The 26627-nt window shown below is 38.7% G+C and overlaps 1 protein-coding gene across 1 annotated transcript in view; it reads left to right on the top strand.

Moving 5' to 3' along the window:
- Positions 1-22703, top strand: part of Vwa8 (von Willebrand factor A domain containing 8) — a 360850-nt gene extending 338147 nt beyond the window's left edge. The window contains exons 41-45 of the mRNA XM_003477459.5: positions 601-726; positions 2655-2813; positions 18543-18641; positions 19511-19749; positions 21760-22703. Coding sequence (XP_003477507.2) covers positions 601-726; positions 2655-2813; positions 18543-18641; positions 19511-19749; positions 21760-21868 — 732 coding nt within the window. The 3' untranslated portion in view covers positions 21869-22703. The remainder of the gene's footprint in view (positions 1-600; positions 727-2654; positions 2814-18542; positions 18642-19510; positions 19750-21759) is intronic.
- The last annotated feature ends 3924 nt before the right edge of the window (positions 22704-26627 follow it).

The raw sequence follows: 26627 nt of genomic DNA, 5'->3' as shown, positions 1-26627 counted from the left end.
TCTACCAGATAATGATTGTAAATTTTGTGGCAAATATTATGTAGATACAACTGTGGAAAATCAATTCAGAAGATTTTTGAATTCAGAAGATCCAGGAAACCTATGGGATACAAAATATCCACATACTATTGTTTCTAGCTGTTCAGCAAATTCCTTTCCCAAAGAAAGAGTTCTGAAGACCACATTTTCTCTGGGCTTGCAGACAGTGTTAACAAGATCACCCTGATTATTTTTGTAGCTAATAAATTTTCTAGAAGCACTGTGACCGAGAATCCATAAGAAACATACTACCATTCCATTTCCAGATATTGAGCTCTTCTCCAGGGGTTCATTTGTGTACTGTCTCCTGCTTGTGTGTCCTTCAAGTGAGTTCATTTTAATGTTCTGTGTGTTAACACAGTTAAAGCTGACAAAACCCACACAAAGGACATTTATTTGTCACCAGAGCAGAAACTAGTCCATGTACATGACTGACTTCATGCAAAACTATCACTTACTGAAAATATTTCTGATGTGTTTCCTGTTATTCAAGTGCAGTGCGTCAAAGATCCTGCAGAACTAATTAAAGATTTATGTGTATCGGTTTGCATATCATTGTAGGCTAAAGGTAAAGAAAGACAGTGGCTGAGACACCAAGCTACCGGGGAACTAGATGATGCCAAAATCATTGAAGGGCTGACTGGAGAAAAAGCCATCTACAAACGTCGGGGTGAGCTGGAGCCTCAGGTAGGTAATGAACTGGTGGCCTCAGATCTGCATAGTTCAGCCTTCTTTACAGAAATATGTTTCTTGAGTTGTACCCAAACACCATAAACCCTGAATATGGAAACCTGGGCAATGAATGAGGGAGAAGGAGAGACAGCATAAATATCACACTGTTTATTTTACAAACAAAGATTTCGGCAAGAAACATAATTCATACTCACATTGCCTAATTTAAGGAACAGTCAACATAAAGACTATTTACAAAGGGGGGGATTTAGGAAAGCCCAAAATATTCAGTGCTAGCAACATCACGGTTTCACTCTACCCAGTATCTAACAGGGCAGAATAGGGCATGGTTAAACCTACAGAAGATAATTGATGAAATGCTGACCTTTGGTAGAGAGAGAGCCAACCTCAGGGTTCCAGCAGAGAAGGAGCTGAAGGAACCAATAATCCAGCCTCTGCCTGTGACCTGCTGGAGTCTCCCACCAGGAGAGCTGTCTGCAAGCAGGCAGCTAAGAAAGCTTCCATGTGACACCAGGCCCCAAAGCCAGTGTCCTGGAAGAGGCTGGGGGTGGACACTGAAGGAACCTTGTCGTCTGTGACTTCCAGGGGATTCCTCAAGGAACCAGAGTAGAGCAATCTCGGTGGTCTTCTACTGTTTAGTAACTTTAAAGATCTGTGGCCACCATATGACTTAAGGAAATTTTAGGAAATAAGGAATTGTCCCTTACAGGTTGATACAGGTAAGGTTTTAGACAACTACAATTTTAAAAGATTTGCTGTACAGTCTTGGACAACTCAGTGATGTCCTGTAGCTGTTAATACCCAGACTTGCCAAGTAGCCACCGAGTGCTGGGGAAGCTATCACTGGCCAGGACAAGGACACTCACTCCATTTCACCGTCTGCTCAGAGAGGATCTTGTGGTCCTTGGTATGAGTCAACCTCTTTCTTTACTGACTCACTGTGGTCACTAAATGTGTTTGGATACTTCTGAAATTGTGAGCAGTCATGGAAGTATGTGTGACACTGTTGTTAATTTGGGTACACTCAACAAGTTTTTCAGAAATATACTGAATTTCCCTCAAACCATCATCCTCTAATACCCACAGCATTTTCTTGAAATGACTGGCTCTGCTCATTACTTTTCATGCATGTCAGCAGCTATGTGATGACAGAATAATCCGTAATTTTTTTCTTTGTTTTGTCAATGAATCTGACAAACTTTGCTTGAGTTCTATAGATGGCAGGTAGGAGTCCAAAATCAAGATGAATCCTCCTAAGGTTTACCTTTTAATTGATAGTTGTTGCCAGACAGCAAACTGACACCACTTTCATGTTTTAACTGCCAAAAAAAGAAACAAGAAACAGTTCAGTAACTAGAAGGAAAAGAAAACTTAAAGCTTACTAAAGACAAAAGACATTTTAAAAGTATTTTCCTTAAGTTCTTTGCCAAATGCCGTCTCCAATAACCTTGTTTAGAAATCTGACATTTTTTACAGCCTATGTGGAAAATGATTTTCAAGTAACTGCATAACAGGTACAAGTGAAATTGATGTAGGCTTCCCTCCAAAGTAACGCAGACTCACTAAAATCACTGACTCTGAGGCATAGAGAGAAATGACATGTTGGGGTTTGTATCTTTCCAGATTATTATTTTTAAATATCATATTATGTTTAAGCCGTCAGCCTCTACAAGGCCACTTTACTAGAACTACAGTGGACCTTGAAAGAACTCTATTCCAAAGCAAATCTTTTCCATCTGGCCTTGACTACCGGCACAAGTCTGGAATTCCACTCGCCCGAAATGTGATCTGTAACCACCTCCCAAGACAGCACCGTGAAAGGCTGAGCCTCGTGGCTGGCCCTCTACAGCCTGTGTGAGCGTTCCCAGGACTGCAGCCACTGATGGGCTCACAGACTTTTGCTATAATTCTCTCTCCTTCAGCTGGGCAGCCCACAACAGAAACCCAAGCGTCTGCGCCTGGTGGTGGATGTGTCTGGCAGCATGTACCGCTTCAATGGGGTGGATGGCCGGCTGGAACGCTCCATGGAGGCCGTGTGTATGGTCATGGAAGCCTTCGAGAACTATGAGGAGAAGTTCAAGGTAATGGCATGAACTCAAGATGTTGAGAGGTGTTGTCAACCATACCTGCCCAGGAATCAGCCCTGAGTTAGGACCTAATGATAGACAGGGGGATGCAGACTTGATCCAGAGCAGACAGAAATCTCCATCCTCACCAGCTCACTTATTCAGTGCAGAAAACTGAGATTTTTGTTTCATGTGCTGTAATAATGCAGTAATTCAAAGGATTTCTACCTCTGATTACTGCAGAAGAAAGTACTGTACTTTATAAGACATATATTAATCATAAAATTAAGAAAGACACAACTGCCGCTTGAAAGTATCAAAGTCTGTGCCAAGATTTCTCAGAGCCTCCTTTTCCTCATTCTCATGCCCTAAACCCATGTTCTGCTGTCCTGTTGCCACCAGGGAACCGTCCAAGGTTTAAGCAAAGCCACAAAGTATGCTGTTCTCCGCCTCATCTTCCCTTTCCACATGGGCAAGGATTACACCATAATACACGTCTTCCCAGCTCACAGTGAAGATGACCGCTCTGGGAGAGAAGCACCCTCTCGTTTAAACTATTTCCATTTTGCTCTTGTTCCTCTTGCCATGCAGCCTGTGTTTCAGAGCTCTGAACATAGAGATGGGGTTCCCCACATTGCTGTTAGAACGCAGCGTGAGGCTCAAGTCGGCTACAGAGGGCGCCTGCACCCCTGGCCCTTAGCAGAGCAAATAACTTGGAACACAGTCACATGCTGTGTGGTATTATCAGACGTTCCATGGGGAGAAGTGGTGTATGTACAGCTGTGTGTCAGTGTGTGTAAAGGACACGCAGTCTATCTGTAAATGTTCTAGCTTTTTATTATGGGTCAAACATGTCTGACAGGAATAAACAACTTCATATTTTAGTCTAAGCTTCCATCCTACCTGTGCCTCACCTGAGTCATGGCTCTGTGCTGTTTGCACATGGCTATTTGATTACAGTAAGAAACAGACTGATAAAACCCATCACTTCCTTCAATTAGGCTCATACTAATGATCCCAGCCACCAACTCTCTCAGGATGCCTTGTATAAAGTTCTGTGTGAGAAACTCCTTCCTGAATTAAGTGATATAGGGGCTTTCAGCAGTAAGTGCTGTGGGTTGCCAGACTCTGCATATGTACAGAATTCAAAGACAATTAAAACATGAATTCTGTGGTATCACTGTTTCCCTTAAAGAAGTAGCATGTGTCTCCCCTTGCAATTAGTGAAAACCTTGGCACTGTTCAAGATTCCTTCTTGGTTCTAGTTACCAAGAAGCTATAGCCAGGGCTGGGGATTTAGCTCAATGGCTTCAGTGCCTGCCTGGCAAGCTCAAGGTCATGAGTTCAATCCCTGGCACCAAAAAAAAAAAAAAAAAAAAAAAAGCTATAGCAAAAAGCAAAGATGAACTATGAAGACTTTGTTGTATCTTGTGGCCTAAATGTGGGTGTTCAGCATTTCCCCCCTTGATCCTCCCCTACCTTGTATGCAAATTTGTTTTGATTTTTAATTTTTACCATTTTACAAGTCAAGGGAAAATATGGAAAATATCTATTTTAAAATATTTTAGGTCTTCTAACATATGGTAGAGTATAATTTCTTAAATCACTTGAACCATGGAAGACAGTCATCCGTTATCAGCCCACATAACTGTATCCACCTGGTGTTTAAGAACCTTTGGGTTTTCATCTCCCACAATAGTCACTCTATTTCCAGAGCACTGACAGGCCTTCCCTCTACAGTGGCACTCTGGAGATGCATCTTCTTCCTTCCCTTACCACATGTGTCCAGTTTGAGTGGCTGCAGGCCACCCTTCCTGTTAGGGCTCCCCCGGCTTCCTTGAAGGAGGTCAGGAGATGAGGTGGAACTGTTTACGTTTGTTGAGAGATTTTCCGTTTTACAAATACATGCTTTGGAGTAGCAGAATGAGTGTTCATAGAACCAAATGTAAAATGTACAAAAGGAAGAAGAATGAAAACCAAGTGTCCGTCTGTCCCCGCCGAGTCCCCAGCTCCCCTCTCTGGTACCAGCTACTGTGGATGAATTTCTTGGTCTCTTCTCAGAGATACTTGATGCATATACATCAGTGGCTGTGTGTAGTGTGCTCTGTTCTGTGTCTTTATGTTATGTGATCATATTCAACTTAATCTTTTTTCTTTCATTTTCTCATTTGTTAAGGAGGTATGCGGACTAGGAATAACTCTGTAATTTACTCAGAAGATTAAATTACACATGAACAGATGACAGTTTGAAGAACTCTTAGTGAAAAATTAATGTTCCAGGCAAGGATGACATCACATGTGGTATCCTTAGGAATTTAACAGTGATCTGAGAGTCTCCACTGCCAGTTCCAGACGGTTCTTAACATCGTCTGTTGCCATTCCTCAGGCTGTAAAGGTGTCTAGTCTGTATTTTCTTGGAATCCTTCAGAAGCTCCTGGCCTGGCGTGGTGATCAGACACTCCTTGCCTCTCTTGGCGTCTGTTCTGTGTTTCGTTTGGCGTGGACTCAGCTGCTGAGCTGGGGGTCGGCACAGACGGGGTTCACGAGGCCCATTTGGAATCTGCCTCTTCTTTTTATTCTGCATTAGCTTGGCCCATGCCAAACCACAGGGACCCTTGAGCCAAATTTACTGAGAAAGAAGGTAATTTAGTGGTAAGACATATTTCTAAGCCACTTGGAGTCTTTAAAGTTTCACATAATCACTCTGCCAGCAGAATTTGATTATTCCCAAGAACAGCAATGATTTGTCACTTAAGACAAAAGCAACATTATTTGCTTGTAACCAGCAAAAATTCTCCTAATCTTCAAATAATGTTCAGTGTTCATGCAGCACGTAAACATTATGGTGAGAAACAGAATACTAGTTATATGAGCCATTTTATTTAGTCAGAAAGACTTTTTCCCTTTACCTTTATTCCAGTGTGTTATTCATGATTTTTTTCAAGTCTTTGAGAATGGTTTCACTATCATCTGAAAATAAACTGCCTTCTGAAGACCTCTTAATGCTTTATGGGTTTTTTTTTTTTTTTTTTGGTCAAAGTATTTAATAGCACTAAAAGTTTGGCAATTATTTCTTTTTTATTTTTATTTTTATTTATTTATTTTTTTGGTACTGATGATCAAACTCACAGCCTTGCATTTGCCAGGCAGGTACTTATGCCACTGAGCTAAAAACTCCAGCTTTAAAAAGCAAAACCAAAAATGATGCAGAATTTCAAAAAAATAACAGGAAATTAACACTAGTTAATATACTATATATTGTTATCTTAGAAGCAGTTGCTCAGGTTACAGTATCTAGGCATGAAAAAATGATCAAATAGTCAAAAATGAAAGCACGAACTGTTCCTTTGATGAACTAATAGAGATTAGTAGTATAGTTATCTTGTATGTGTGTGTGTGTATATATATATATATATATATATATATATATATATATATGTATATCTATTTACATATAATCTTTTCCCTTCTTCTCTTCTCCTTTCCTCTCTCCCAGTTGTTCTGTCCTTTTGAACACTTTCTTTTCCTTTCATTATCACAATATTTATTGTATACTTTGGATCTTTCATTCTTTCAGTTTTGATTTTTTTTTGCACTTGGGAGACAATATGGCCATCACGCATGTGAGTTCGATTTATTTCGTCTCTAAGTATGGTCTCAAGTTGCCTCCACTTACCTATGAAAGCCCTGTTATCCTTATTTATGCCTCAGTAATACTGCAGTATATAAAAATCCCACTTTTTTATGCATTCTGCAGTTGATGGGCATTTGGGTTGTTTCCAAGATTTAGGTATAACAAACCGTGCTGCACACATGTCAGTGTGGCATGACATTTTCTGGGAAATACCCAGAAGAGGAATGGCTAGATTGAAGGGTACCTCCGTCCTAGTTTTTTTGAGGAATCCTAATTTTTTGAGGACTCTCCACACTGATATCCACAGTGATTGTACAGTCTACACTCAGTGGAGACGTGTTCCTTTTTCCCCACAATCCGCCAACATTTGTTATCAGTTGATTTCCCGATGGCAGCCATTCTTTCTGGTGTGAGATAGAATCTCAATGTTGTTTTAATTTGCACTTCTCAAATGACCAGTGATGTTGAATATTTCTTCATGTATTTATTTGCCATTTGTATTTCTTCATCTGAGAAACGTGTGTTCATCTTAACTGACCATTTTTGGATTGTGTCTTTGAGTTTGGGGGCTTGCTGTTTCTCAGTTCTTTATATGTTCTAGATAGAAGTCCTTTGTCTGACAGACAGCTGGCTAAAATTCTTTCCTATTTTGTGGGTTTTCTTTTCACTTTGTTGGTGATTTCTTTTGAAGTGCAGAAACTGTTTAATAATATGAGATCCCAGTTGTCAATTCTTTGAAGTGCTTCCCGTGCGGTTTGCGTTTTGTTCATAAACTCTTTGCCTACCCCGAAGTCTTCAAGACTTCTACCTACCTTGTCTTTCAATAGATTGTGTTTCTATTTTAATAATTAGATCTTGGATCCATTTTTACTTTAGTTTGGTGCATGGTGATAGACATGGGTCTAGTTTTAGTCCTCAGCATGTGGAAAGCCAATTTTTCCAGCACCATTTATTAAACAGGCTATCTTTCTTCCAGTGAACATGTTTGGCCTCTTCGTCAAAGATAAAGTGGTTGGATGTCTTTGTAGTTGTGTCTGCATCTTCTAATCTGTTCCATTGATCTTAAAGTCTGTTTTTGGCAATTATTTTTTGCTAAGCATACAAATGGTGCCTCCAGAAAACAGATTTATTTGATTATTCAGAAATGTAACTTTGAGAGGAAAATAGGACATAAAATATACTGTTTCTATGAAGACATATAAACTATATTCTAAAACAGTTTTCTTACAGTATAGCAAAGAACCTTTGAAGTCTGTTTTTGGGAGTCAGATGAATGGGAAGCACTTTTACACCATCTCCTTCATCCCCAGTTCAACTAAAACAATTCCATTTATTCCAATATTGATTAATATTTAATAAAGTGGAATTTTCTATAATATTTCATTTGGAGATATCATTCCATGACTAAAACCTGTTTAAAGAGTTAGAAAACCTCTATCCTGGGACCAGTACTAGATTATTATTTCTTATAGACACAAGAATTTTCTTTTTGGAAAAGGTACCATATATCTTTAGTTCATTTAAATGATTTCACTTTTGAAGTGAGAACAAACATAAATGCTTTAAAACAAAAAAGGGGGGATTATTCTATTTCTCAGATATAACATTGCATTTTCTTAGAATCATGGAAGCAGCAATTACAGTGACTTTAGCAATTATTTTCTCAAACCTCTATTTACAGATGCTAAAACCAGGATTCAAAGAGGTTAAGTACTTTGCCCAATGGTGCACATCTAGACTGTGAAAAGTCAGGAATTCTGAGTTCTTTCTCAGTTGTTTTCTCCCCATTTTGCAACCATTCTGTTTCTGCCTAATTAGTATTTTTTAAAAGAAACTATAATTCAGGAGCATATATCTATCTATCTATCTATCTATATATATAGATATATACATATCTATATATATATTTACATATCTATCTCAATATCCCACCATTTAAAAGAATAAACAATTTAAATAATAGATATAGTTGTCTCAAAAATATTTTGGTCAAAAGCTGAGCTTACTCTTACAAGGCTATAGAAAGATGTGACTCACAACCCGACACCTGCTTGAAAATGTCATTCTATCATGAATTTAGTTCAGTATCTGTGATTATGCTTTCCCTAATGCCTCAGCAATGTTTTATAGGTTTAGAAATGAAGACCAATCATCCAAGGAGACTCAGGCTTTGAATAAATTCTTATTGATACACAGAGATAGCTTTAGAATCTATGCAAAGTTAAACAACAGGTATTCTGAAGTGGTTGATGTATAGTGTTGTTTATTATTGGTACTGGGAATCAAACTCTTGACCTCGTGCTTGCCAGGCAGGCACTGTACCACTGAGCTGTATCCCCAGCCCCTCAGTGGTTGATACAGAAATATTGGTCAAACCACTCAAAACACTCAAGTAGAGATAAAGGAGTACTTGGGGGAATGATTATTTCTTTGTTGTGAAAACACTGATTTAGAGTCACATTACCTGAGTGTGTTTTCCACCCCTGCTAACCCTACATATAAGAAAGTCCATTAACCTCTCCAGTCATGTTTCTTCATTTGTGAAATAGAGAGGGCCAACACCCGCACCAAAGGCTGTAAGGAGAACTGGAAGGAGATATACTTTGAAGTCTGGAGTGTGTGCTCTATACAAATGTTGAACATTACAGCCATGAAATATATTGTCCCAGCTTGGGGCCCCAGGAAGTTGTAAAGCTGAGATTATCCCTATTTGTCAGAGGGGTCAAGTGATTTACAGTGTTAGAGGTTATCTAAACCAGCCTCACTTACACAGTAGAGAAGAGTTTAGAGGGGTTTGATGACTTGCTCTAGATTTTTTTAAAAAGCCCGTTAATGTCAGAGACAAATGTCTAAAATCCTTGAACTTTCAGAACATTATTTTCTTTACATTGTCTTTTGTTATGTGAAGAAAAGTTAGCTGGGTAACACTATAGATTATTAACTAACACTCAGGAGTTCTTTGGCATTTCCCTTGACCTTTCAAATCATACATTTGTCTTCTAACTCACTGCTGCCCACAGTCAGCAGTGCTGTTTTAGAATGATGTATTTGGATTTTAGAACGCAGTTAAAAATTCCTATGTTGTCAGTCAATTGTCAGAAATAGTCTCAGGTGATTGTCTTATACAACTTATAATGTAGACACACAATAAACTACCCTCTTCCAAAGCCAGCAAATGAATATCCTTCATAATAGATTTAAATATAAACCTTATTTATAAAAATGCAAATACCTTTTTGTTTAAAGCATAGTGTTCTTTGCATTCCAAGTGTTATAAATCATCCTTATTTGACGATAACTCTGCAGGTCTTAACCAAAACTCCACATTTGTTTTCATTTATTGTTCCTTTCTCTAAAGGAATGAAATTCTAAAAGCAAATGGACATTCAAGCAAGTTTCTAAAGCAGGAAAGATTAGGATTCTTCTGTAGTTGGGATTTTATTCTACTGTGGTTTAATATTTATGTTGACTGTTAAATGTAAGATGCCTCCAAATTTCAGGGATACTCTGCCAAGAAATCATGATCATAAAAATTGTTAGTCACTCAGAAAAGTTCTCATCATAACGTTAGGTGGTTGATAGTGGCAGTGAGACTCTTGTCTGTGGACTCCTCTGTCTCGTCCACGGAAGCACCCTCAGAGGTCTGGCCAGTCTGATTTCACGTTGGTCACAGCAGGAGCTAGACTGAATGGATGGTAATCAGGAGCTAGAGAATGAAAATGAATGCGTTTGTATACATTTGCCTTGAATCCAAGCAATATTTTGATAGCAAAATACAATTTGTGAAACATACCAGGTTCCTTCTATGGCAAACTCCAGATAATTATGCTGGTGAAATACTATTTTGAATGGAAGCGTAAAATGATCTGCGGGAGCACCAGGGAATGCCTCACTGATGGATGCATTTTGGATTCCTTTCAAGCATTTTATCTACTTGGGGACAGAATAATCCCCAAGCTCCTATGGAATATGAAAAACCAGAGCAGGTAAACCATTTCAGGGCCTCATCCTGTGCCTTCAGTGTCTTCTCACACGTTTGCAACACTAACGAGGCACAGAATTAGACTGATTTTTCTCTAAGTAGCACTGTCCTTACCATAAATAAAGACAAGACTGGGAATTAAAAAAAAAAAAAAAAAAAAAGAATGGGAAGGAGGGGGAAGGGAAAGGATTTTTGCAATTTACTTTATCTTTATCTTGCTACCTGAAAAGTATAGTATGCTTTTGATTCTAAGCAAATAGTTAAATGGTGAATAGATCTATTTACCAATAAAACAGTAGACAAACAGTTGCTGTCAGATTGTTATTATGTAATGTGCTTTGAACATCCAATAGCTTATTTGATTGCTATTTAATAATTTCCTAGAAACTTTTATCCTTGCAAGAACTAGTTACGTTGAGCCTGTGAACAGATCACATGATCAAAGATTCCGTCTCATTCATTATCATCTGATCAGTGAGAACTAAAACTGTTATTTAAAAGGAAGGAAAAAGTCAAACCAATTATACACACGTACACACACACTGAAGCCAAGCATAGAAGCCTACTTCTTTTTTGGGGAACCGATCTTATTTCGTCTTGTATATGACCCTGTTTCACAGATCACTTCTCCTGCCATGTCATCAAAGCAGCCTGCCAGGACTTTTTCAAGAAAACTTTCTACGTGGCTATAAAAGTTCCTGTATGACCAAGTGTCAAATCTGTCTCGTCAGCTGAGAGCACACTTCTGAAGAATCATACAGGCTCTCTCCACATCCTGGCCAGTCCTAACTCTAGACATGGGAGCTCCCATTCAGGCACATGGGATGGCTCATCATTTCCTACATGTGACGATTTTCAGGAGCTTTTAGGTTTCTATTTTTTATTTATTACCTTTTCCCTATATTAGTAGCAAACTATACTAAAAATACTTTTATTGTACAAAAAGAATATGTTACATCCTTAGCATAATGTGTTAGTTAATTTTTCCCATAATTTGTTTCTGTCATCCTTTGTATTAAAAAAAAGAAAGCCAGATGCGGTGTTGCACAGCTGTACAGCCTCTGAAGGGGGACTGCTGTGAGTTCTAGGCCCGCTAAGAATCCATTGGTAGGTCATGCTCCTAGAGCCCAGGATCTCCAATGGTCCCGATCAGAGCACCCCACCTTGCTTCCAGATGCTGCATGAGCCTCTTTCCTAGGTCTGTTTCCCTGGGGTAGGTGCCAACGATGTAAGCACCCATGGTCCGAGGGACTGAGGGACAGATCAGAGGCAAGGACTGCCCATACTATCAAATTCAAACCTAGAGCCTTAGCAATCCAAATATATGAAATTTGACTGTGTCTTCCTCACAGGTTATTATCAAAGGAGGTGATGAGAGCATATATATAACAATTGGCAGCCAACTGAACTTACAAAGATTTGAACATCCTATATGGACCTCCACTTTGGGCACTCTCCTGGCGATGTCTTCATCCATTCATGTCTCCCACAGTGCACAATTTCACCTGTCTAAGTGGATCTCATTTCCCTAGGCGACTGTCCCTTTCTGACACACACTCTCTTGATTGTTTGTTTGTTTGAGACAGGGTCTCACTATGCAGTTCAGGCTGGCCTTGAGCTCATTTTTCAGCCGAGGCTGGTCTCAAACTTGTAAGGATCCTCCTGCTTCCGCCTCCTGAGTGCTGGGATTATAGGCTTGTGCCACCATTCCCAGCTCTGACTTTCTATTTTTACATGATATCAAATTTAACAAGTATTTGTCTACTTTTCATTTTAAATATGATGGTTTCATTTACATTATGGGCTGCTTTTTGTCAGCTGGCTTGGGGATGGTTATATTGATGTAAATATGTACATATGTGAATGTACAACCTCTTACAAATACATTTAGAGGACATAAAAACCTAGGAGCACCTACCCAAAAAAATTATCAGAGGCTATCTTTAATGGAATTATAGATCATTTTCATTTTTTAAATTTTTCTATAATTTCTACAATGAATATGTGTTTCTTTTGTGAATAGAAGGAAACTGTATGCATTATTCTTTTTCTGGTGTTGTATAACAAATTACCACAAAAATAACAGTTTACAATACCTATTCGTTGATTCATAGCTTTGTTTTTAGGAGGTCGAGACAAGCTCAACTGATGTCTTTACTTAGGGCCTTACAAGGCTGAAGTCACATGTCCGTAGCACTGGGTTCCAACCTGGAGGCTCTGGGGAAGGATCTGCTTGCAAATGTCACTTATCAGAGAAATACAGTACCTTGTGCTTGTTGGACAGACGTTCCTGTCCCCCTGCCTGCTCTCAACTGCTGTTGCTCTCAGCTTCAAAATGTTATTTTCAAGCTCTTATCCATGGTTCCCTCTCCTCACACCTTCAAATTGGTCTTCCTCTTCTGTTGTCAGCTGGGGAAGAAGGCAAATAAGTCTCTGGGTTGTTTGTTTGTTTGTTTTGTGTTTTTGTCTCAGGAATCAAACTCAGGACCCAGCACTTATGCTGCTGAGCTATATCCCTGGCCTAAGTATCTGCTTTTATTTTTTTTTAAAGAGGGTAAAATTAAACAGAATAAAACAGAACAAAGCAGATCATAAGCTAACGATGTAAGAGACACAAATTTCAAAACAAGACAACCCGAGATCTTCACTGTCTGTCATATTTCTGTTTTCTTCCAAATAGTTGTCCATAGCTTCACATACAATAAGTTCATACAAAACAAAATAGTATAAAACTGATCAGAACAGGATGATGAAGGCATTTTAGGTCTTCAAGACCGGACAATAAGGAAGTCAACAATGGCTGCCATAATGTCTCTCATTTTCTTCAAAATAGCTGTCCATACTTTCACGTATGTTGAAATTTAAAAAAAGCAAAACAGATTAAAATCACTCTGAACAAAGAATAATAGTATTGTTGGATTTCACATCATGACCATATGGAATCAGCACTGAGTACCTTAGTGTTTCTTTTTCTTCAAAATAGCTGTTCATTTCATCGTCTATTATACAATCGATTCTCATAAACTTTTTAGACGTTCTGTGCATGCATGAGTCTGTACCTGTGTACCTATCCTTTCTGTATCAGAAGGAAAAACAAAACAAAACTGTTTGATTCTTGTTCATAAATTCTCTACCTACTCCTGTGTCTTCAAGATTTTTACATACTTTGTCTTCCAACAAATTTAGGGTTTCTGTTTTAATATTTACATCTTTGATCCATTTGGACTGTAGTTTAGAACATGGTGATAGGCATGGGTCTAGTTTTAGTTTTCAGCATATGGAGAGCCAATTTTTCCAGCACCATTTATTGAAGAGACTATCTTTCTTCCAGTGGACGTGTTTGGCCCTTTATCAAAAGGTGGTTGAGTGTGTTTGTAGTTGTGGTTGTATCTTCTAATCTATTCCATTGATCTTCAGCTCTGTTTTGATTCCAATACCATGTTGATTTTACTACTGTTGCTTTGTAGTACAACTTCAAGTCAGGGATTGTGATGCCTCCTGTTTTGTCTTTGCTGCTTAGAATTGCCTTTGCGATTCTAGGTCTCTTCTGGTTCCAGATGAAATTTAGGAGTGATTTCTCTAGATCTATAAGGTATGTTGATGGTATTTCTATTGGGATTGCATTGAATCTGTATAACAGTTTTGGGAGAATGGCCATTTTCACAATGTTTGTTCTTCCTATCCATGAGCAAGGGATGTCTTTCCATTTTCTGAGGTCCTCTTCGATTTCTTTTTCAGGATATTATAATTTTCCCTGAATAGCTCTTTTGCTTCTTTTGTTAGATTAATTCCTAAGAATTTCATTTTTTCGGATGCTATTGTAAAGGATGTGGCTTCTCTTATTTCTCTTTCAGTGATTTTGTTGTTAGTGTATAGGAATGCTATTGATTTTTGTGTTGACTTGTATCCAGCTACATTCCTGAATTTATTTATTATATCTAGGAGTCTTTCAATGGAGTTTGGGGATCTTCTATGTAGGGTATCATGTCATTTGCAAATAATGATAATTTAACTTCTTCTTTTCCTATCCTTACTCCTTTTATTTCTCTCTACTGTCTAATTGCTCTGGCTAGTATTTCCGGCACTGTATTGAATAGGAGTGGTGATAATGGACATCCTTGTCTTGTTCCTGATTTCAGTTTTTGGTCATTTAATATGATCCTGGCTGTTTGTTTGTTATAGATGACTTTTATCATATTGAAGTAAAGACCATCTATTCCAATTTTCTGTAAGCTTTTTATCATGCATAAGTGTTGGACCTTATCAAAACCTTTTTCTACATCTATCGAAGTGATCATGTGGTTCTTATTTTTGGCTCTATTGATATGGTGGATTACATTTATTGATTATATGTTGAACCATCCCTGCATTCCTGGGATGAGTCCCACTTGGTCATGGTGTATAATCTTCTTGATTTTCTGCATTCTGTTTGCCAAAATTTATTGAGAATTTTTGCATCTGTGTTCATTAGGGAAATGGCCTGTAGTTTTGTTTTTTGATTGGGTCTTTCTAAGGTTTTGGTAGTAGAATAATGAGTTAGGGAGGATTGTTTCCCTTTCAATTTCATTGAAGAGTCTGAGGAGTGGCATTAAATCTTCTTTGAGTTTCAAATTCATTGAAGAGTCTGAGAGTCTGGCATTAAATCTTCTTTGAGTTTCTTGTAGAATTCTGCAGTGAATCCATCTGGACCAAGGCTTTTCTTTGTTGGTAGGGATTTAATTACATTTTCAATTTTGTTCATTGAAATTGGGTTATTCAGCAGTTTTACATCTTCTTGACCCAACTTTGGTAATTCATATGTTTCTAGGAATCTGTCCATTCCTTCTGTGTTATCAAGCCTATGAGAGTAGAACTTTTCAAAATAGGTATTGGTGATCTTCTGTATTTCCACAGGGTCTGAGGTGATTTCACCCTTTTCATTCCTTATTGCATGAGGTTTTTTTTCTTTTCTTTGTTTAATAAGGTTGGCTAGAAGCCTGTCAATTTTATTTATACTGTCGAAGAACCAACTTTTTGATTCATTAATTCTTTGAATTATTTTCTTAGTCTCTATTGTATTGATTTCTTCTCTGACCTTTATAATTTCCTCCCTTCTTTTGGCTTTGGGCTTGACTTGCTCTTTTTCTAGATATCTGAGGTATAGAATCAGGTTGTTTATTTGTGTTTGTTCTGTTTTCCTGATGTGGGAATTCACCACAATGAATTTTCCTCTGAGGACTGCTTTCATTGAGTCCCACAGGTTCCGGTAAGATGTATTTGTATTTTTATTTGCCTGCAACTATTGTTTAATTTCCTCTGTAACCCACTGATTGCTCAGGAGTGTATTATTCAATTTCCATATGTTTGTGGGCTTTTTGCAGTTTCTTTTGTCATTAATTTCTAGTTTTATGGTACTATGATCTGATAATATGCATGGAATAATTTCAATTCTTTTGCATTTACTTAAGCATGTTCCTTGGGCTAGTATATGATCTATTTCAGTTCCATGTGCTGCTGAGAAGAATGTATATTCTGATGTTATTGGGAGGAACACTCTGTATACATCTGCTAAGTCCATTTGTTCACAGGAGTGATTCAGTTCTGTTATTTATTTGCTGATTTTCTGTCTAGTTGATCTGTGTCTTTGTGTCATGGCATGTTAAGGTCTCTTGTTATGATTGTGTTATTATTTATTTTGTTTTTCTTTTTTTTTTTTTTTTTGTCTTTTTCCTTTTTATTGGTACCAGGGATCGAACTCACAACTGCCTGCTCTCAAGGCAGGCACTTACGCCGCTCAGCTAAATCCCCAGCCCCATTTATTTTGTTTTTCATTTCTGTTAATATTTGTTTCATATAGCTGGGTGCTCCCGAATTTGGTGCATATATATTTAAGATTGTTATCTCTTCCTCTTGAAGTTTTCCCCTAACTAGTATGTCATGGCCGTCTTTATCTATTTGGATCATTCATGGTTTGAAGTTCTGCAAACAGAATAGCTACCCCTGCTTTTGGGGGGGATCCTGTTGCATGGAATATTGTTTTCCAATGTTTGACTTTCAGTCTATGACCCTCCTTTTAGGTTACATGAGTTTCCTGTATACAGCATATGGTTGGATGTTGTTTCTTGATCCATTCTGCTAGTCTGTTTCTTTTAATTGGTGAGTTGAGGCCATTTACATTAATGGTTATAAGTCATGTATATTGGTTTACTTTTGACATCTTATCTTTCTGCTGTTGATTCTTTACCTTTCCGCTTTGTTTGTTTTCCTTGTTTAGTGGTTTTTTCCTATGTCTGTCTAGAATGTCTTTGAGTATTCTTTGCAGGGTTAGTTTGGTGGTCATGAAGTTCTTCAGCTGTCCTTTGTCGTGGAAGTATCTTATTTCTCCATCCATTTTGAAGGACAATTTTGCAAGGTACATCACTCTGGGTTGAAAGTCATTTTCCTTTAGGTTTTGAAATACTTCACTCGGTGCTCTTTTGACTTCAATGTTTGTGTTGAGAAGTCTGCTGTGAGTCTGTAGGCTTTCTTTTATAGATGATCTGTCTCTTCTCTCTAGCAGCTTTTAATATTCTGTTCTTGTGTTGGATTTCTGGGATGCTGATTATTATATGTCTGGGTGTAGTTTTATTTTGGTTATGGCTATTTGGAGTTCTATATGCCTCACTGATCTGTATGTCAGTTTCCATTCTCATGTCTCAGCTATTACCTCTGTAAATAGCCTCTTGATATCACTTGTGTTATCACTTTCCTTTTCATTTATACCTATCAATCTTATATTGTTTTTCTTTGCTTCATCTTACAGTTATTCAATTGTTATTTCCTGGTTCCTTGTTATTTTTAAAAGATCTTTCCTTTCTTGTTCACTAGCTGCAATGTTGTCTTCAAGGTCTGAAATCCTATTTTCACATTCGTTGAGGTAGTTTTGCCAACTTTTGATGGAATTTTTTATTTCCTGTATATCTTTTTTAATATGCTTCATGAATTCTGGTTGTTTCTTGTATTGTTCATTCAGAGTTTCCATCTTTTTGCATTGTCTCTCTAATTTTTTAACTATATTTTCTTTAGATGTGTTCAACATTTCTTTCATTACATTTATCATTTCTTCTTTTACCTGGGAGACTATTTCTGATTTGAGTTCTTTTATAGCTTCCCAGAGTTATTTATTTACTTCAGTTGTTATCATTTCAGGAATTTCAGGTGTATGGCTTATATTTTCTTCTGTGTCCATGCCTCCTAGGCTTGCTTGGGTTGGGTGGGAAGTTTGAGATTGCATTTTGCTCTTTCGTTTTGTCATTTTCCTGTTTTGGGTTTCGAGCAATGTTTCAAAGCTTCCCCCTGCACTGGGAATCACCTGGCCCACTTTTGGCTCCCGGGACAGACAGCAGGCAACTGCTAGCAGCTCGGAGTTTGCTCTATGTGGGCCAGTTAGGCCCACGGGGCCTCCCATGTGTCCTCCTGTGATTTGAAATGTGGGGTGTGGTCTTACCAGCAGGGAGCAACGTTCCAAGGCTTCCCTGTGTTCTGGGTTTCAACCCACGCACGCTCAGTGCCTGGCACTGAATTTAGGCCCCTGCCAGCTGCTTGGAGTTCTCTGGGCATGGCCTAAGTGTCTGCTTTTAAAGGGCATGTGATTACAGTATTCTCTCCCAATTTATCTTCCTTCTGAGTGACTCAAAATCAAATAAATTTAATTACATCTGCCAAGTTCCTTTGCTGTATAAATAAACATAATCACACGTGACAGCCCATCTTATTTACAGGTCCTGCCCACACTTATGGAAGGTTATAAAGAGCAGGCATTCTGGGAGCTGGGAGCTTCAAGACCACCCTTAATTCTGTCAATCAATATGTGGGGTGTGGAATGGGGTGGTAAAAAGATTCCCCTGAAAGTTATGAATGGAATCCAGAGCAACCTGAATACTTTCTACTGCTTGTAAAGACCCCTGGTCACAAAGGAGATGGATCTGAAATGAACAAATGTAGAATTTGTTTGCCTTTGTTGTTAAACACTGTCTGTCTCTCTGCATTTCCTATGGTTAAATGCTGAGCAATTTAGATAATTAATAGCCCAAACACTTGGAGATTTATGATCCAAAGATAGTTCCACAGTGTTCAGAGGTTTCTAACTCTCTGATTCTCTTGCATGTAGTACGATATCACTGGACACTCTGGAGATGGCTACAACATTGGTCTAGTTCCAGTTGACAAAATTCCAAAGGACAATAAGCAAAGACTAGAAATTCTGAAGGTAAATGTCTTCAGTTATCTCTATATTGTAAAAAATTCTATCACGTTAGGTTAAAAAAAGGAAAGAAAAAGACTGTTTCACATTCAGGCATTAAACAGAGAAAACATCTTGCTTAAAATCCTTTTCTATGCCATGCAAATTTTAATTTGCTGCTAGATATTTTCAGAGTAATCAATATTGGCTTGGGATTGTATCTGTCAGTATTGCATTAAGATTCTAACACACATATATATCTATCCTTTTTTCTGTTTTGCTTTTTAAAATAAAACATTTTAAGAAAAACGATTCTATAACTGCATCTTCTCATTTGTCCTACATGTTAAGTATAAGGCAAAAAAAATTTACCCTTTTAGAGTACGCTGTAGGCTCAATTTTATGTATTGCTTAATATTTTCTAAGGATAAATTCAATTTTACATGCTTACATCTGTGATAAAAAAAATACACTCATGATTTTCAATCAAATTTCCTCCATTGCTGCTGATGTGAGTATAGTGTTTAGTGTTACAGTATAATAATTAGAAACTTAAGCTATTCCTCATTTTTCTCCTGTATCACACCCATCCTCAACTGTGATACCAAGTTTTTATACTTTCTTACAAGTTCTCACTTTACGTGGAAGCTTGAGTTTTAAAAGTAAGTAGCAATTGTGAGAGTTTTGGAATATTTCTTGTTTCTAATGAAAGTCTGCCAAATATATCACCATGTCTTGCTGTCACTCTCATGTGCAAATTAAATAAACTCACTCAGGACTTATTGCTGAGCTGTAATAATTGATATTTGTGCATTTTAATGGTCAGTAGAATCATGACGTTGGTATAAAAATCAGCTTCTCACCTGTGGCTTTCCTAATTGTTTCTTAACCTCCAGACAATGCATGCCCATTCACAGTTCTGCATGAGTGGGGACCATACACTAGAGGGGACAAAACATGCCATCAAGGAAATTGTCAAAGAAGAAGCTGATGAGTATTTTGTCATAGTCTTGAGTGATGCAAACCTGTCACGATATGGAATACATCCTGCAAAGTTCGCTCAGATCCTGACAAGTGAACCTCAAGTAAATGCTTTTGCTATTTTTATTGGATCTTTAGGTGATCAAGCAACCAGGTAAGTGTCATCACATAGCACAACCTACCGCTAAGGTCAAGTGGAGGACTACTGGATCTCATGATTTTAGCATCATGAAAGGCAGTGGGGACACAGACGAAAAACAGAATCTGGGCGATGCTACCCTCAAGGAGCTTGCAGTCTAGTTGAGGGAATATGATTATCTAGATTTTGTTTGCATATGCAATCATAATTTAAAATTACTTATTTTCAGTTTTTATTTAAACTAACAAAAAAATTAGCAAACTGACTTGTCCATTAGCAAGTTAAGTATTTTATAAATTTGGCACTTAATATCAGAGTCCCAAAAAATCAGTCTAATTAGTTTATGTTCAAGTTATATTCAAAATAATGAGCGTCTAGTATTTTTGTGGCATAAAAAGTATATATTAATGTCTCTATATATTATATGTAGACATACATATGTACAGGTATGCATATGTGTGTACTGATATCTCCAGTATGCATATGTGTGTATAAAATTAACTGTCTCTCCAGTAAGTTTTATAAATATATCCATCTTTACTGGTGATACAGGGCAGATGAAATACTTGGAGACAAAGTAAGACATTATACTAGTTACATACCACACTGAGTGTGCTGAATACTGACTGGAAAAATTTACAGTCAGATAATAAATATCACTGGAGATGACATGAAAGGAGAGATTTGGAAACACTTTTATAACTTAAACACACTACCATTTATCTTTTTGAAGTACAAATAGAAAGACCTTATGGTTTTTCTTTTAGCATACTTATAAAAAGCAGAGAACACAAGTGAAAGCATAACATCTCTGCAAAAAAAAAAAAATCCTTCCTAAGGCACAAGGGCCTATTTTTGCTTTTCCACATAGTCTGTGGCCCAGAGTCCTATATAAACTAAGAAATGCTTTATTTAGCATCTCAACATTAACATCTTTTTTCTCTTCTTATTTTCTTCATCTTACTTCAGGCTTATAAAGTTAAGAACAGACTTAATAGCATGTGATCACAGTCACTTTATTACAACTGACTTTTTCCTCACTTTCACGCATTAGACTTTCCATCTTCTGGAACCTTCTTGTCCTTGAATGCAAAGCATATCTTCCCCCCCATATTTCCTCAGCACCAGCTCAGTATTAGGCGGACAGCAAACCCAAATGGTTGAGCTGAAATGACTATTTTGTCTTTCTAGTGAACAGATCCTGTTTGAGTACTTAAGAAGGCACAATAATACCCTTGTGGTTTCCTAGGGAAATGGTCCAACATCCACTGGCAAAAGATACGTTGCAGAGTTAGCTGGTCTACCGGGCATGCCAAATGTATGATACGACGCAGGATGGTTGACTTTCACGAAATGTCATTCCAAAACCAAACTTTGTTGGCACAATCAAAGGAGGCATTCTTTTGAATAAAACTGTGTCTTGCAGTTTTATTGCCTTCAAAAATGGCCTTTTGTTTCAAATGGCAAATTGGCATTTAAAAAAAACACTATAAGCCTGTATAACCTCAATGTCATCAAAGTAGCTATTGGGTAATCCAGATTGCAGTTCATGTTGTATGGTATGGAACAAAAAAAAGGGGGGGGGGTGGGGGAGAACACCTGGGAATGTTTTTGGGGGCTGGAAGGAAAAGTATTCTGAAGTCCAGTATGAGGTCAACACATTTTGCTGGACCCAGGTGAGCTAACTCCAGATGGGCCCCTAGTGCTCTGTCTAATGGAGGGAATATTAAATACCAGGACTTGACAGTCATGAAAAGGGACGAATTTTTCTCTTCAAATTCACTGATTTTCTAACTGAAAAGACTTTTTCTTTCGGTTCACTGCTTTCACTGGGTCTCTGCCTGTTGCTCTCCCAGGCTGTTTGTTGCCTAGCAACAGCCAATTCAATTGCAGGCAGTAGCAAGATGGAAGTGAAAACTTCCTTTCCTCAAGACCCATTTGGATGCTCCTGGCTTACCAGGGCAGGAGGTGGAAGGGAAGTCTCAGCTTGCACTGATCATTTTTTTCTCCCTTCTCTCTTGGCAGGCTTCAGAGAACTCTACCAGCCGGCCGATCTTTCATTGCCATGGACACTAAGGACATCCCTCGGATTCTACAGCAGATCTTCACCTCTACCATGTTGTCCAATGTTTAACAAATGCCCTTTACTACCCTAACGACCTTAGGACTTGAAACAAGATAGGAATAAAGAGTATTCTCAAAAGAAGATAAATACAAAGCGAACTCAGGCAGTCACTGTGTAATTCTGGCATTTCTGGCTCTTCCTGCGCCTTGTCTGGTAATCAGAATTCAGAAGAGTAACCAGGGGACTGGCACATGGAAACGGACAATCACTGAGGGGTCTAGAAGTCCTCAGAAGAATCGATTTTATAAAAGGTCGGGGTTAAAAAGGCAGTAAAGAATTGCAGTGTTTGGCCTTATTTTTTCCAGTAGGAAAAGTGACTCTATCAAACTGAGCCTTTGAGGCCACATTTTCATGTTGTACTTAAATCTCTGTACATGCCACCTACCATGTTTTTGTCTAGTGAGTATCTTTATTTTCTCCCTTCTGTATTATCCAGCAAACAGTTTTTCCCCCCAGCGGGTAGTTAACCCACTGAAAAATTGTTCCAACAGCAGTATTTTATAAAGGTTGGATTTTCTCAGTAATTCCATTTTCTTGACCAAAGCCAAAAGGAATCAAAAGATCGTTAGCATGCTTGCTTTCCCAAGTGACTTCTAAAAAACCCTTTTAGTAATGAAGAGCAAATGTCTGATTCTTTCTACTGCCTGAGCGAGTGGAAGGATAAAGATTTCTTGACTCAAATAACTGCTTTTTATTCTTCTAATGCTTCTCAAAATTTCCCCACTACTGTGTTTTGATGTTTAAAACAGTAGTCAAAATAGCAAATGCTTGTACGACAAACTATTTATTGAAAACATTCACATAGAAATTACTTAAACGTAAAGTAAAAGGCAGAATGCTTGAACTGAGTGGCAATTGGAGATTTCTTTCACTATTTTTTTAAAAGCTTTTTTGAGGCCTGGTTCTTTTTTCTTTCAAAGTCCCACCTTCCCATTCTTGTGCTGACCTTTATCCATGAGCTTGCTGTCACAATTTAAAAGCCAGTTCATCTCTCTCTACCCATGTGGTAAGAAGCTCCTCTTGCCATTGACAATGTAGTCAGAAACACTGGGGCACTGATGTGTGTGTGCTTTCTTTTAGGTTGGAAAACCTAGTCTTGTTAATAATGTCACATTCTTCAGCTACATACACTGAAATTGTTTGGGTCTATAATTTCATTTTAGATAATTATAGATAGCACAAAAGAAAAGATAATGTCCATTTATTTCTTTTGCTACCATGTTTCGTGCTCATCAACTGTAGAAGAAAAACAAAAGTAAGGGTTAGAGACGTAACTCAGTGGTACGGTGCTTGCCTAGCATGTGCTCGGTTGGGTTCAATCACACGCACTGCAAAAACATTTTAAGAAAAGAAATGAAAAGCAATCAAATTTCCAATATGGTATAATTACCCTGTGTGTCCACATGGTTTGCCTTGTTTTTCTAGCCAGATGCTTGTTCTGTGAATTGAATCATCCAATGATGCAATTTCAGTCTAATAAGTACCTTTAAAGTGTAGTTGCATAATTAATACTAATGACAGCTCACGTTTTTGCAGCAGCAATCTGCTGAATAATTTCATACATTGTTCCACTCCGTCCTCTCAGTAGTGCATGTCACATGGCCATTGTGTGTGTCCCCTGCGTCATTCCTACTGCCTCAGCCTTGGCTCTTCCAGTGTGGCTTCACTTCTATAGCTTCTCCATATTTTCGGAAACTTCTTACTGTCCTTCGTCCTCAGAAGCTGTCTAGGGACACATACGGGCGTTCAGAGATGGAGACCAGGATGTGGAACACTGTGGGGGGACACTGCTAATTGCTCCCTCCTTCCTGGGCACACTGGTGACCTGAGAAAGTGCCCATCCAAGTGGCAACTTAGTCCCAAAGAGGGTCCCTTTGCTAGTGGGTCACTGCCCAGAGAAGCCTTTGGAAGCTGAATCTGAGTGATTAGAGAAAGGGGCTTTTAACAAATCCTCTCCGTGTGTAACTACCTGAGTAGGCAAAAGTTTTTTTTTTTTTTTTGGACATGGAAGGAATGTTCTCCAGTAATTTAATTTCCCTTTCCCTACTAGCCGAAGTCCTTTGCAATTGTTACTTAAAAAAAGAAAATAGAACTGTGGCTTTTCTTATTTGTAAAAGAGAGGGCTAGACTGGGAGGGGAAAGGAGAGGGAGAGGATGGTTTTATTTTCACTTCTTGCAATAGCTAAGAAGTGTGTGGGTTTTTTATTATTAAGTGAACTTAATTATAGGCCCCTCCACAATGTTCCCAGGCCCTTCTTAGGGCTTGGACATTATAATAAATGCATTGTGTGCCTCCGGGGGGTTCCCTGAAAGGCATCTAACCCCTGTCTTGGGGCGGCAGCAGTGAGGGACACATGTAAGGCTGAGAAGGTTCATTGTTAGCGCTGAGCAGCCAGGAGGGATGAATGCTCTGAATAGCCGCAGCCCGGGACTCGTGTTCCCCTGGAATCCTTTTGTGTGCCCCAACAAGATGACCTCACCACAGATGAAAAGGTTGGAGCGCAGCCACAGTGGATCGGAGCAGGAGGTCTAAAGGGAACCCATAAGATGTTTGGAATGAATCGTTTAATTCTCTACACTACACCCTTTCTTTGTGACTGTCAGAAGAGGAGGAATCTATCAATGCCATCAAGATTTTCTCTAAACAAACTCTGGGGCTTTGAAAGCCATTTACAGCAATTTTCTGAACACAGCATTGTCAGAGCTCCTGAAAGCCAGCTCTGGAGACTTCAGCCCCCTCTGCACCTCACTCCTTCCTGTACCTGTCAGAGCATCCAAAATTAAATTCCTTGGTGAGTATAATAGAAACAGGAAGGAGGCAAACAGCAGGGCTGGTTGCTTGTTCATTTCACTTCTCTGTGCGTTTCCAACAATATCGATTACAAGAGACATTCCACAAATTCTAAGCCAGGCTCTTCTGCTTGGATAACTTCTTTCTGTAATTACATCTCAGGAATAGGCACATGTCATCTTGTATTGTGTAAGTTTTGCATAGCTTTTTCATCTTACTAAAACATACAATGTGTACTTTTAATTTCTTTTGTGACCAGTAAATATATGACTTCAGGTTTTGTGGCCCATGACTGTAATCCCAGCACTTAGTCTAAGGTCAAAGGCTCGCCCGTTTGACACCAGCCTGGGCTACATAGTGAGTTCTGAGAATTCAAGGCCAGCCTGGATTACAGAGTGAAACCTCATCTCAAAAACAAAACAAAAGACTTCCATGAAAAGCCCATGTATCGAAAGATCCAAGACTCTATCATCAAATTCTTACCTATTGCCTTTATCTTTTTTCTGCTAAGATTTGCTGCAGCAAAAGCATTACAGGTGCAAAAAGGAATTCTAATTCTCCAGCTTGTAGTTGGGAGAATCAATACACTCTTGGTAGAAAGAATTTCCAGACCCTGGTCAGCTACCAACTCCCTGTGTAAACTTGAGCTAGTTGCTTGTGGGTCTGAAATGAATTCAATCTGCAAGTGAAAGTGGCTGGAGAAAAGCCCCTACCACTGAAGTCCTGCATTCTAGTATCTCACTAGGCAGTGAGTTTGATCCCTCTTAGATCTAGTAAGAATCACATCAATTGAATATAACTTTTATCTCCAGAAACACACAGACACACACACACACACACTAGCAAATGGTAGCCTGTCTCCCAATTCACAAAGTATTTGGGTATCTCTTATCAACTACCCAAACAAAACAGTATCATTTGCTGGATGTAAATACTAAAAAGTAGATGTTGGACAAGATTTTGGCCTATTGTCACAGTCTTTGCTGTCTGGGAGTAAAATTACATATCTGCTGACCAGCCCAGTCACAATCCAAAAGGGTCAGGAACTGGAAAACTATGTGCAGAGAGCTGACCTCGGTGTGCAGGACCCAGTGTTTCTCTCCCTCTCTGTCTCCCTCTGTCTCTGTCTCTGTCTCTGTCTCTGTCTCTGTCTCTCTCTCTCTCTCTCTCTCTCTCTCTCTCTCTCTCTCTCTCTCACAGAGTTTTGAAGTGCTATGAACAAAAGTCCAGGGCAAGAAGAATGCTTGTCAAGCACACATCTCAAGTTGAGAATGATTTGACACTATCTTTTGAGATTAAGCGCCGTCTGAAGCGTTACTACCTTCATACAAACACCGCATCGGTTCTGCATGGTGGTGCATGTTGCCTTTGGAATGCCAGGGTTATGTAAGTTAAAACTGAGTGATGCTTATGATATTTGGCCACTCAGAGCAAAGTATAGCACTTTGAAAGTGGTTTGGATCCTGATAGAGGCCAGAACGTCATGTTCTGCTATAAGGAATCTCAAGGGCACATGTCTGTGCCAAGAGACGTTGGCCACTTTGCATGATCCTCCCTCTCCCAGCCCTGGCAAGTACCAGGAACTTCTTGAGTCTCCCCTCTTCTCGCAGGCTTCAGTGAAAGTACTTTGAAGCTGTCAGCTTTGTCACTGAAGGGACAGAGTGTATGTGTCAATAAACTCGACTCCAAAGATGGGCATAAGCACAGAGGAGTTTCAGAGTGTAGGTGTTTACTTAAGTTCAATACAAGGCTGAAGCATTAGTTACAGTAGCTAGAGTTGGCCTGGACACAGAACAGAACAATGTTTCTGAACATCCGAAGCAGGTCTGCGCTTACGTAGGCCCAGCTATAGTGAAATCATCACGAGCTTGTCAGGAGTCCTTTGTGCAATTAGTCTCTTGATATCAGGGCCTATATGAAGACTTAGACTTGAGAAAAATAAGTATATTTACTCATACAAGATACTAAAGTTGGAAT

This window comes from Cavia porcellus, unplaced genomic scaffold (assembly GCF_034190915.1).
Source record: "Cavia porcellus strain 051 isolate PalLab524CR breed Dunkin Hartley unplaced genomic scaffold, mCavPor4.1 scaffold_21, whole genome shotgun sequence".
NCBI lineage: Eukaryota > Metazoa > Chordata > Mammalia > Rodentia > Caviidae > Cavia > Cavia porcellus.
The sequence above is the reverse complement of the archived record's forward strand: the minus strand, read 5'-3'. Positions and strand labels throughout refer to the sequence as shown.